General features: G+C 29.1%; 1 protein-coding gene across 9 annotated transcripts in view; it reads left to right on the forward strand.

The window, feature by feature from the left end:
* Window positions 1-13,009, forward strand: part of ACC (acetyl-CoA carboxylase) — a 390,006-nt gene that overhangs the window by 369,908 nt on the left and 7,089 nt on the right. For all 9 annotated transcript variants that reach the window (XM_075363681.1, XM_075363682.1, XM_075363677.1 and 6 more), the window contains 6 exons: window positions 307-500; window positions 1,178-1,313; window positions 4,544-4,721; window positions 5,840-6,104; window positions 7,054-7,224; window positions 10,853-10,993. In XM_075363681.1, coding sequence (XP_075219796.1) covers window positions 307-500; window positions 1,178-1,313; window positions 4,544-4,721; window positions 5,840-6,104; window positions 7,054-7,224; window positions 10,853-10,993 — 1,085 coding nt within the window. The remainder of the gene's footprint in view (window positions 1-306; window positions 501-1,177; window positions 1,314-4,543; window positions 4,722-5,839; window positions 6,105-7,053; window positions 7,225-10,852; window positions 10,994-13,009) is intronic.

Consider the following 13,009-nt stretch of genomic DNA (forward strand, 5'->3'; position numbering starts at 1 on the left):
TTATAATTTTGTTTTTGGTTTTATTTTAAACTGTATGCAAACTTTATTATAAACATTTTATTTGAATATAATTTTTTACAAGATAACTTAAAATCTTAATATTTACTAAAAATTGGAAATGTGAAATTGTACTTCAGTAATTTGTGACACATATCCATTATTTTTCATTGATTTATTTATTTTATATTTAAAAACTTAAATCAAAAAACAAATATGTTAACAATGGTAATATTACAATCATCTTGTAAATGAAGAAATCAATAGTAAAAATTGTGTTTTTTAATGTAATTATTAACTTTTTTTTAGATAAACCTGGAGAATGGGAGAAAGGGTTCTTTGATAAAGGTTCATGGGAGGAGATCATGCAGCCATGGGCTCAGACAGTTGTGGTAGGAAGAGCAAGATTGGGTGGAATTCCAGTCGGTGTAATCGCTGTTGAAACAAGAACAGTTGAGGTCAAACTACCTGCTGATCCAGCTAATCTTGATTCAGAAGCTAAGGTATAATTCCACTTAATTTTATTAAATAATGGTATGATACATTCCAGATAAGCTACTTACAAAGAGTATTTTTTATAATAGTATAAAAAATACACTTGTTCTGGTTGAAGAGCACTTAAGATACAATAGGTACCTATAAAAGTTGTTTTCTGAGTTCTGAGAATAGTGTCTCGGAAAACTTGATAACTTGATGTATAATGTTCATTGCACAACAAGTCCCTTGTTTTGATGATAGTGATTGTCACTGTACATAAAGCAGTGAAAGAGTCACTTTTATAGCACCAATGTTGGCTTTGTGAAGGAAACTGAAAACTACCTCAACCCTCAACCCTTGTAATCCTGGCATAAAATTCTTGTTGTTTTTTAAGAATGGCTATTCTGACTTCACAGTGACTTGTGGCTAATGTCAGTTCAGGCAACAACCTTTTTTATTTTGTTATTAAATTGACACGCATATTATGTTGTTTGTTAATTTTGTTTGTATCAAGGTAAAGATTTATTATTTCTTGCTAATGGAAAATTTTCCTTCCATAATGTTGTACTGTTCCTACTTCAATTTAAAGTTTATTCAATATTTATAAATTTTTTTACTTAAACAGAAAGATTGTATATTGAGTGATTTTATTCTTAATTCAATTAAAACAACAGTTCCTTACAAAACATTTTTTTTTTTGCAGACTGTTTCACAAGCTGGACAGGTTTGGTTTCCTGATTCAGCATATAAAACAGCGCAAGCAATTAACGATTTTGGAAATGAAGGCCTTCCATTAATTATATTTGCCAATTGGAGAGGATTTTCTGGAGGAATGAAAGGTAAGACTATTTATTTCTTTTGTTATTTATATTTTCTGTTAATTGAACTGATTTATTTTAATTCATGTGTCTGTATTCTTTTATAAAAAGGTAAATACATCCCCTTATAACCAGACAGTTCCACCAACTCCTTTAAAAACTCAGGGAATATCATCCTGAAAATAAAAGGGTTTGAAGTAAAGTATCATGCCGACTGTCAAAGCGACTATTAAATGAAATGCCATAGATAATCAAAGTTAAAAATGAGTACAGTTATTTTTGCTTGTTAACATTTTTTGATTTATTCCTACAGAAGAACTTGTTCCTTTTGATGTGTAGCTTGCCATCTTTTATTATTGTCTTTTTTTCAGATGTGGTTTATGGTATAATATAATAAATCACATGTAATATCTGATAAGCTACTTATAAACAATCAAACCTTTATTTGTATCTTATTCTTAACGTACTACTCCTTCCCTAATTTTCCTACATTTCCATGATGGAATACAATAACGCCATAGTTCACTTATTAACAGCAATAACAGGAAGATAACATGAAGGAAAAAATAATAAACATGATGAAATAAAATAATTGTTTATTTTTTTAAACACTTCTTATATATTCTGTGATTAGGTCTTTTATTTTAACATTTAATTTTAGAAATCTTTTTTCTTCAAATAATTATATTACAGTATAATTTTGTTACTTGGAACAGAAATTTGGTCCAATAAGAATGCCAGCTATTATTCAAATTTAGAAACAAAGATAGGAAAATATATACTGTATAACCATCACATTTTGTTTGATGTGAAATATATTTTAAATTATGAAAGAAGTTTAAAAATTATTGAATAATTTTTTTTTTAATAGTTAGAATATTGTTAACATATAGAAATATCGAATGCGGAATTATAATTTCCAGAATCCTCTTCATTATGATTCTAATTTTTATTTTAGGTTTTTTATTTTTTCTTTCCATTTTCCCAAATTCTTCTGCTAGTTTTCATTCATGTTGCATTTGAGGTTTTACCATTTATTTTCAAAAAGTGGTATCACGTTTAATGACATTTCCACATTTTTATCGAATATATCAGGTTGAATAGCATTTTCAGCTAATCTCTCTTTTCATGGTAAAAGACAAAAATGGCTAGTAAATGAAAATAATTCATATGCAATATTATAAGCATAAATGTTTTTTATGATTATATATTATTGATCTCTTTATATAAAGTCTACTCTATATATTATTATCTCTTATTGATTATACCGGGTGTCTGAGAATTATCTAAACAACTTTGATATTAAGTAAATTAAATTTATTTATTAAGATACAAAAATGGGTTGTATGAATTTAGAAAAATTAAAACTGAATTTTTTTTTTTTTGCCTGTTATCAAAGACATTCAATTTGTGTACCATTAGTAATTTGCAAAATATCCAACCAGTAATCAATTTCATGCCATGTTTCTTGTAACTTATCCTTATATTATATCTTATATTAACATATAGTTAGAATGTATTAACACAATCCTCTCCTTAAGGTCATCAATATTCACTACATGAGTTTTGTGTACATTATCTTTGATGAAACCACATAGGAAAAAATCACATGGTGTTAATTGACTCTGGTAATTGAGATGGCCAAGTGATCGGTCCATCACATCCAATTCAGCAATATAGGAATGTGTTGATGAGGGATTCACACACTAATAAACCCCAGTGTGGTGGCGCTCCATCTAGTTGGAATATGATTTTGGGTTGTAACTCTTCAAGGTGAGGCTAAACAAACCTTTCTAATGAGTCCATATAAATATTCACATTAACTGCAGTTTCCGCAAAGAAAAAAAAGATCCAATCACTTGATAGTGAAGCAGTCTGCACCCAACATTAATTTTCGGCTACCTGTAATATGGTCAAGTGTAATAACATGTGGGTTCTCTGATCCCCATATTCAAACGTTCTAGCATTCACTTTTCCAAACACGTGAAATGTAGCCTCATCTGAGAACATAACTTTTTTAAGGCAACAATCATCATTTTCAATTCTTTCAATCGTTTTTGCAGCAATTCCTTTCTAGCAGTGTGATCTTGTAGAAATGTGCTGCTGTATTTGTAATTTATGAGGATGCAGTTTTAACTGTTTTTCAAAATATTGTGAATGGTAGATCACAGAAGATTTAATTCACACGCTGCACTCTGAGTTGACTTCCCAGGGCTGCAAACAAAAGACTGACAAATAATAAGCATTTTTTCATCTGATCTAAGCCTACCTGCACCTTTCTCATGTACAACACTGCCAGTTTCTTTAAATTTATCATACCACGAGCAAACATTTGTTCTAGGAGTGGCTCTAAGTATACACTGTTCTAAAATTGCATCAAATTTTGTTTCAATAAACCATTCTACACCTTGTGCTTTCATCTGTGGATTAATGGCAACTGATATACGCAGTTATGTATGCAATTATAGTGCTCTCTAGTCTTTACCGAGGGAAACTTTATGATTTACCTGTTAAAGAGAACCCAACCATTCATTAATAGGGCTATTACTTTTTTTCTAATAAGACATCAGAATTATTCAGATAATTCTCAGGCACCTGGTATGCTTCTCATGACTAATAATGTATTTGTATGTTTTACAGTAAATGTAGTCTATTTTAAATTGATAATTTAATGATAAATGTTAAAAAACATTAACCAAATAATATCCCTTATGCAGTATATATAGGTTGTTCTATAAACGTAAAAAAATTATAATGAATTTTGGTTTCAACACAGGTTTATGCTCCTTTTTGCATCAGCAAATAGTTCTTTTTACTTTATGGTGCTCTAAATAATTGAAGTAAATTTTCTTTAGTTTAGCAATTCCTTTTTCATTTTTAAAGATTGTCCTGTTTATAAACAGCTCCTTGAATTAACTGACAGCCCCTTTAGAGGTTAGTGTATTTAAAAAATGATATTAGAATTTTTGTTTATTGTAGTAAACATAGTCTAAAACATAATTAATGTAATTACTTACAGGAGATTCAGCAAAAGTTAATTAAATGAATCGAATAAGATTCTTCATTAATTTACTACAAATAATTATAAATTAATTAAAATAAAGTAATAATTTAAGTATATTTAATTTTTAATTATGATATAAATACTTTTCATAATTGTGATTCCCATAACTCTAAAGATATAACTAAGAACGTAAAGAGAGTTTAAAAAAAGCTTAAGTAGATTTTAAAGTAGGTTTATTGTTTTCCAGATATGTATGAACAAGTAATGAAATTTGGTGCTTATATCGTTGATGCTTTAAGAGAATATACACAACCAATATTTGTGTACATTCCACCGAATGGTGAATTGCGTGGTGGAGCATGGGCTGTTGTCGATCCTACTATTAACTCTCGACATATGGAGATGTATGCTGACCCTGAGTCAAGGTAATTAATTTCCTTTCTATTTCATTAAAATAAACCAAACTAGATTATTATAAATATTAAGTTAAAGAGTCAGTAGTCAGGTCACATTTTAAGAATTTTTATGGATGCATTAATAAAAATTTTTGTACACATGATTTGTTTATAATATGAGATTATCCTCAGATTAAATATCTTATTGCAGTATTGAGAACTACATCAGGAATACAAAAAAATTATTATAATGTTGAAATTATCAAATTTTTGGCAATGAAAAAGATATAGCCAAAAAATGTTCAGAAAATTTGGAGTAAGATGTAGATATACAGAAATGTTCTTGTTATGTAATGTATGAAAGATAAGACTTTTAAGGTGGTTACAAGTAAAATGTTTTAAATCCAAGATTTTTTTGGTAACTAGTGCTACCTAAAATTTCCTAAAACTGCCCTGTAAAATTAATGGACTTACCAAAAATTTTATCACCTTTTAATTAGTTCTTGTTATGTCAAAAAATAAAGCTCATATCACTTAAATTATATTACATAAAGATATGAGATTTGAATAGGTATCTTCATCAAGCTCTAGCGGTTGAAATTATGGCAAAGCAATCCATAATACAAAGAAATAATACTTGTAGGTTTAAAAAAGGGATAAGGTGTAGAAGGGAATGACCATCTACTGGTTGATTTAAGATACATAAACAGCATTTTTGGCTAGTCCTACCCTATTTTTCCTTGTCATAAAAGGTTATTATGAACTTTAAAATGGTATTTTGTGATAATAAAAATAAAAACTCTCGCTACAATATGCAGATTTCAGTGCATTATAGCATTATATTGTTCTGTATTTAAACTGGAAGATAAACCCACGTCACTGAATAACCCAAGAATTGTCTAAAAACAAACTGATAAAGCGACTTGTAAGGGAAATTAGAAATTGATAACTTGAAAAAGTCATGTAAATTTTTTGAATATTTTGTAGTGAAAGTTTGTTATTTACAAAAACCTTTTTCACGGTAATGTTTTAAAAGATTAAACCTAAAATCAGACTTTTTCTGATGGTGTTTTTTTTGCTGTAACTAAATTAGTAGTGAAATATTTATTTAATTAACATTTTTTTATACATTCATTATTTATTTGCAGAGGTGGTGTTCTTGAACCTGAAGGTATAGTCGAGATCAAATTCAGAATGAAAGATATGGTGAAAGTAATGCATAGAATAGATCCTGTTATTCATCGGTTAAAAAGTCAGCTACAGTCAGAAGTGAGTGAAGAAGCCCGTGCTGCAATAGAACTGAAAATTGCAGAACGTGAGAAGTTCCTTACTCCTATGTACCATCAAGTCGCTGTACACTTTGCAGATCTTCACGATACACCTGAACGAATGCACAAAAAGGGTGCTATTAATGTTAGTATTTTATTTCACATTTTAAATTGTATTTTTTCTAGTTTTATTTCCCAGGTTTGATCCCTGTTATAGGCTTGATATTTTTTGATGTGACATTTCATTAATTTTTTAAGATCATTTAGAAATCCTGTTAAAAGTTGTTCAATACATTTTTTAAACCTTTATGAAACAAAAAAAATTATACTAAAAGACCACCAAATAAAATAATTGAACAGAACTTATCAATTGATAGACAGCATTAGTTGCATATCCTTCATTATTATGTCACATGATATTTTTTGTAAAAAAAAAAAAAAAAAACTTTTGTTACTGATCAGTCTGATATCAGATTATGATTTTTTTTTAATCCAAGAAATCTAAAAGATACATAACCCAAAAAATACTGAGCAAATCAAGAAATCATAAAACATGTCTTTAATTTAATTAGATTTAATTTTAAAAACTACTTTTAATTTTTAGAGCAGAATTTTATAACAATTGCTATAAAACTGCACCACCTAGCACTAGACAAGCTTTCAGTTAGTTATATTTGTGGATACCTTTTGTAATGTTTTCAGTTTTATTTTTTATGTTAATCTTCACTAATATGAGAATTATTAATAAAATATTTTTCAAAAGCCCACAGAGAAAAAAATTGTGAGTGAAATCAGGAGACCCAGAAAACCAAAGGAGATCTGGTTGGACTTCCAGTTATGTGTAAATTATAATATTAAGGTTTATGTTGATCTAAGGATTATAAGAATCTAAGGACCTCTCAACTGGCTAGCTCTATTTAATTATTGCTTTGGTAGTTCAGTTATAAATATGGATATTAGTAATCGATATTATATATGCATTGATATCAATATCAAACTTCATTTTTATGGTCAGCGGTCCATACATTCAGGAAAGAATATTATTTTCCATTTAATATTTTGTGATATGTTATCATTTTTTATTTGTGTTTTAGGAAATCGTTCCATGGCGCAAATCAAGGTGCATACTACACTGGAGATTGAAACGTCTCCTGCTCGAAAACCAAATTAAACGTGAAATTATTAAATCACAACCAAACCTTAGTGATGGACAAGCTGAAGCGATGCTGAGACGGTGGTTTGTTGAAGATAAAGGAACAACAGTAGTAAGTCTATTATTTACAAATATGAACTAATTTTTTCAAATGACAAACGGTAACTAAGTTTTTATAATAATGGATTGTAAGTCTTTCAACTTTTATATTGTAAATGTTGAAAGTCTTTTCACGTATACAGAATTCAGAAATTTGTTTTAGAATTAGAAGCCAAGATTAATTTTTTTATCCGTCTAAACTATTGTATAGAGATAGCTGTAAACAAATTTTCAAACTTTACTGCTTTTTGTGGAAAATTATGAAAAGTGGCTGTTTCTTTACTGTTTTATGAAAATATCCTAAATTTTTAGAATTAAAAGTTGTTTTTCTATTACATTTTATTTTGGTAACATCCTGTTTTTAATTTAATTATGTATATTAAATTTATGTATATTGCTTCTTACATAATTATGCTACACTGATAGCAGATCAAATTTAACATCTTTTTTTCATTACGTACTTTTCTTAATACGAGTTTATAAATCATATCATTTCTTAACAGTTTGTAATGAAAATATTGAAATTTATATTTCATTTTTCAAGAACATCGTATCTGTTACAGAGAATGATCAGAGTTACTTTAGATTTTTATAATTTTAATTTTTTTCACTGTTTTTGCTTATTTTTAAAATTAATATAAGAAATGTGTTGTTACTGCAGCCTTTTATATGTCATGTTTTGTCAAAGATGATTTGATAATCTGTAATTTACAGCACTACATAATAAAGTAGTTGTTGAGTATAAATCCATACTCTACATATCAATCCATGAGAAGGGGCTTATAAAAAATATTCTGAATTATAATTTTGAGTCTATTATAGTTATACAATAATGATTTTTAACATAAGGTTAGGAAAATAATGGTTGGTAATTGATTAATAGTAATATTTTTGGATTAGTCTAAAAAAAAAAAAAAAACAGTGCAAGTCTTTTAATTTTAAATATTTCTAAGCATATTTCCTTTTGCTGTAGAGTAGAAATATTAACCGTAAAAATTTGACTTCAGCATTTTAATATTCGTTGGGGTAATTATTAATGACAGATTATGTAAACTTATATTTTTCAAATGTTTTCCCATTTAATTATATACTGCTGGACATAATATAAATGAGGTTTGATCAAAAAATAGGTGGAATTTTTAATTTTTCCGTGCTGTATAAGTTGAATTGTCACAATTTTTTTTTGTGTTGGTACACTTGTCTCTAATTTATATTTACATTGGTAGCCAAATTGAATGCTTATTTTATGGTTTGCTGTCGAAAAGGTTAAATATGTTTTGGTGTGGTTGGTAATTTTTAACTTGTGGAAAAAATGGAACAAAAAATTTATATTAAAGTTTGCTTTAAGAATGGAATAAAGTGCAGCACTGCATTGAAAATGTTGAATGTTGCTTTAGGAGATTCTTCTATGAATAAAACAAGCAATTACAAGTGGTATAAACGTTCCCAAGAGGGCCGTGAAGATGTTGAAATTACAATTGCCCTGGATATCCCAGCACATCAACAACCAATTACATCAAAGAAGTGAAGAAAATAATTGTGGACAATCGTTGAATCACTATCTGAGAAGTTGCTGATGATGTTGGCATATCATTTGGCTCATGCCAAGCAATTTTTTTGGATGTTTTGGGCATGAAACTAGTGGCAGCAAAGTTTGTTTCAAAATTGTTGAATTTTGACCAAAAGCAGTATCGAATGAACATTGCCCAGGAGGTGCTAAATAAAGTGAGCAATGATCCAGAATTGCTCACAATGGTGAAACAAATGTAACTAGTAATAAAACATGGGTGCATGGGTATGACTTCAAAACTAAGGTCTAGTTATCCCAATGGGTGCTTCCTGAAGAGCCAAGACTGAAAAAACTTGTCAAGTTCGATCGAATATGAAGGTTCTGATCACTGTCTGTGTTCTTCGATTTCAATGGCTTAGTGTGTCATGAGTTCGTGCCACCAGGTCATATGGTCAATAACGAGTACTAGGTGGAAGTCCTACACTGTTTGCATGAAACAATCCAAAGAAAACCCGTGCACTTTTGGCAAAAAAAAATTCACAGCAATTGCACCACAATAATGTACCTGCTCACACTTCACTGCTTGTTTGTGGATTTTTGGCCAAAAAAGCAACACTGTTTTGATGCCTCAGTCTCCATATTCACCAGACGCGACTCCCTGTGACATTTTCCTGTTCCCCAAGCTGAAAAGAACCATGAAAGGATGATGTTGTGCCAACATTGAGGAAATAAAGACAGAATCGCTGAAGGAGCTAAATCCTGTACTGAAAATTGTATTTCAGGAGGTGCATCAAAGATTGGAAAAAGCACTGGCACAAATGTCAGTGAAGGGGCATTTGAATAGGGGGTATTATCTGAAGGGAAGTACTGTGAAGGTGGCAAAATCAATATTGATAAATAAATAACAATTTTTTAAGAAAAACTAAAATTCTGTGTATTCCAGACCTTGTATGTATGTATACATATATTAGCATTATATATATATATATATATATATATATATATATATATATATATATATATATTAGCATCCCATTGCAGCTTTTATATATACAGCTCATTATATGAGCTGTACATACATTACAGCTTATATACATTACAGCATATGAGCACATACATTACAGCTCATATATATATACTGTATGATTACTTGCATTTCCTGTCCCAGTCAGTTGGCTTTCCTCTCTGAACCCCCTGAGTTCATTAAACTCATGATTGTGAGAATAGTAATGATAAATAAAAATTAAATCCTTTTCAGTTGATAAAAACTATCAATGTATTGTAATTTCTTCAGAGCAACAGTTTTGTCAGTACAGGACTCATTTAATTGGTTTAGATTTCCCCTTGCAGCTTCTCTCGCAAAATACATAATCAGAATAACAAACATATATTACCACCACAATGTTACCAAATTCATAAATACTGATACAATAGCGGTAGCATAAAATGGCAAAAATGCAGATAAGAATTTTTTTACTTAAAATATTAAAATTTAAAAACCCAAAAATGATTTTTAGATATTTATCTTAAGTTTCCAACCCCAAAATGAGTGAAAATTTGCAATGATTGAGACTTTTTTTTACCTTTCTTCACACCTTTCAAGGTGGAATTTCAAAAATCTATAAATTTGTTTTTAAAAGATATTCATATGAATATTTCACATACTAAAAATCAAGTTGATATCTTTATTTTTCACAGGAAAATAAAAGAAATAGTAAAATTTTATGTTACTCTATTTTAACCCTTTAAAAACCTCTGAATATAAAAATTCTAGAAATTGGTTTTTAGTTATTCACATGAAGACTACACACACCAAAAATCAAATTGATATCTTCATTTGTTACCGTGAAATTCAAAAAAATTGTAAATTTCATTGTTACTTACAATGTTTAACTCTTTAAACTTAGAATTTCAGAAATCCTTTCTTAGTGTACACTTACACCAAAAGAACGTTTATATACAAATTTTCATTAATTTATCTTCAGCAGTTGTTACTGGGCATTGATTATGAATTAGTCGCTTGTTTTTATATATATATATATATAGATAGATAGATAATAGAAAAAAAACACATTTTAATGCTTTTTATCGTACTATTATCTTAATCATCTTGTTAATTTCATTTTTGCAGGCATATTTATGGGAAAACAATGAAGCAGTTGTATCATGGCTCTCTGAACAAATCTCTGCTGGAGATAATTCAATTGTTGCAAACAATATCAGATGTATAGAAAGAGATGCTGTAATACAGCAAGTTAAATCAGCTTTAGAGGTATGTATGATGCTTTATGATAATTTATTAAATATTTAAATATTACACTGGCTTGCATCAGATCACTACAAAACACATCTATGTTGACATAGTTACTTTAGCCCCACACTGAAAATATTTTTATTTTCTATTTCAAATAATACTGTAGTTCATTTTATAAATAATATTGTAGTTTAGTTTACCACATATATGTGCATATGTTCATTTAATGAGAAAAGATTTTACACAGTATAAAATATTAAATATTCAAGTTACCTCTATAGTAACCACACATGCAGTTCTCTTGCCACTTAAGTTTATTTGTTTTGTAATAATTGTGTGTATATGTGTATGTATAATTTTTTGAAAACTCAAATAATTCTTCAACATACTGTGTGCTGATCACTGTGCAGATTAAATTCAATATTAACCATCTCATTAAATTCACTTAACTATCAAAACACTGTAAACAGAAGTAAACTTAAATTAGCAACTCCACTCCCCATACTGGGTGGGATTCTGCTAAAATTGATTACACTAATAGACAAAGTAAAAAAAACGTTTTTTTATTGTTTCTCTAAGTGTGATACCATTTCTTGAGTTGATTTTTTGCATATATTACAGATTTGTAAATATAAATTTTATCACTCTTAATTTTAAATAAATTGTACTTCAAAAAAATTAAGGGAAAATTTAGTTAAAATCTGTAAAATTTATAGTTTTGCATGGCCATACTTGTGTTAGAATGATTTTGCTGATACTTTTCTTTTATAAATAGCCTCAGGCACGTCCCGAATTAATGTCCAACAGTAATCGGCTAGCATGTTAGTATTCCATCTCCCTTTATGGCAGCTTTTCATCATCGAAATGTCTTGGTGGAAACATTCACTGTATTCGTCACTTATGTCTCCGAGGTTGTCTGGGAAAAATTCAGATGTGAGTGGAGGAAATTTATTTTCAAAGACATATTACATACATAGACATATTACATATTAGCTCTGTATGAAGCAAGAAGTTGATTAACAGTATCATGATAATTGCCGGATTTTTGTTTGCCGAGAAAATTTTTACAAATTTCTTTAAATGAAACCCAGGCTGCACTTTCTACATCATCTTTGACCAACTTTCTTATTTGAAGGCCAACAAATATTCCTTCTTTAATACTCCCTTCACTTACATTCGAAAATTTCTGCCTGATGTATAAAAACACAGGACTATCCTTTATTGCTTTTACAAAATTTTTCATTAGTTCTAGCTTGATATGGAGAGGGGATAAAAAAAATTCTTTTGGATTCAAGTAAGGGCTCATTTCTTCCACTCTTTGATAACGTAATGTTTATCCCTAGCTCGACCGTCCCATTCGCAAAGAAAACACATGTACTTAGTATAGCCTAACTGCATGCCTAAAAAAATTGCTATAACTTTCAAATCGCCACATATGTTCCAGGTATGTTTTTTATAATTTATTTTTTCAAGAATGTCTTTCATCACATCGTATGTCAATTTCAAATTAATACCATAAGTGATTGGTATCAAAGGATTTTTGTTACTGTTGTGTAGTAGTACCACTTTTAAACTATACTTGGACGAATCTATGTAAAGGCGCCAGTCCTCAGGTTTATGAACATGTCCTAAGTGCAACATAAGCTCATCAGTATTTGTGCAATAAACCAAATTATTTTCATCAATAAAGTACTGAGAAAGTACTTTTTGTCAGTTTCGAAAGCCCAAAGTTTTTATATTTTTTTGAAGTAAATTCCAACATTGCAGTCTTAATCCTAACAGTTCAGCTTGATTTTTTGATAAATTTAAATCCCTAACCAAGTCATTTAATTCACCTTGTGATATAAGATGTGGGTTATTGGAAGATAATTCAAAATCAAAATCATTTTTGTCTTTTTCAGTACTGCCTGATTCTTCATCGCTGTTTTCGAAACATACATTCACAGGTGGCTCAGAAACTAGAATAATTTCACTGTGAGGTATAGCCCTGATTGCAGATTGTAATGAAGGATATTTTACAGTATCTTTAGATCT

Source organism: Lycorma delicatula, chromosome 4, assembly GCF_047948215.1.
Source record: "Lycorma delicatula isolate Av1 chromosome 4, ASM4794821v1, whole genome shotgun sequence".
Taxonomy (NCBI): domain Eukaryota; kingdom Metazoa; phylum Arthropoda; class Insecta; order Hemiptera; family Fulgoridae; genus Lycorma; species Lycorma delicatula.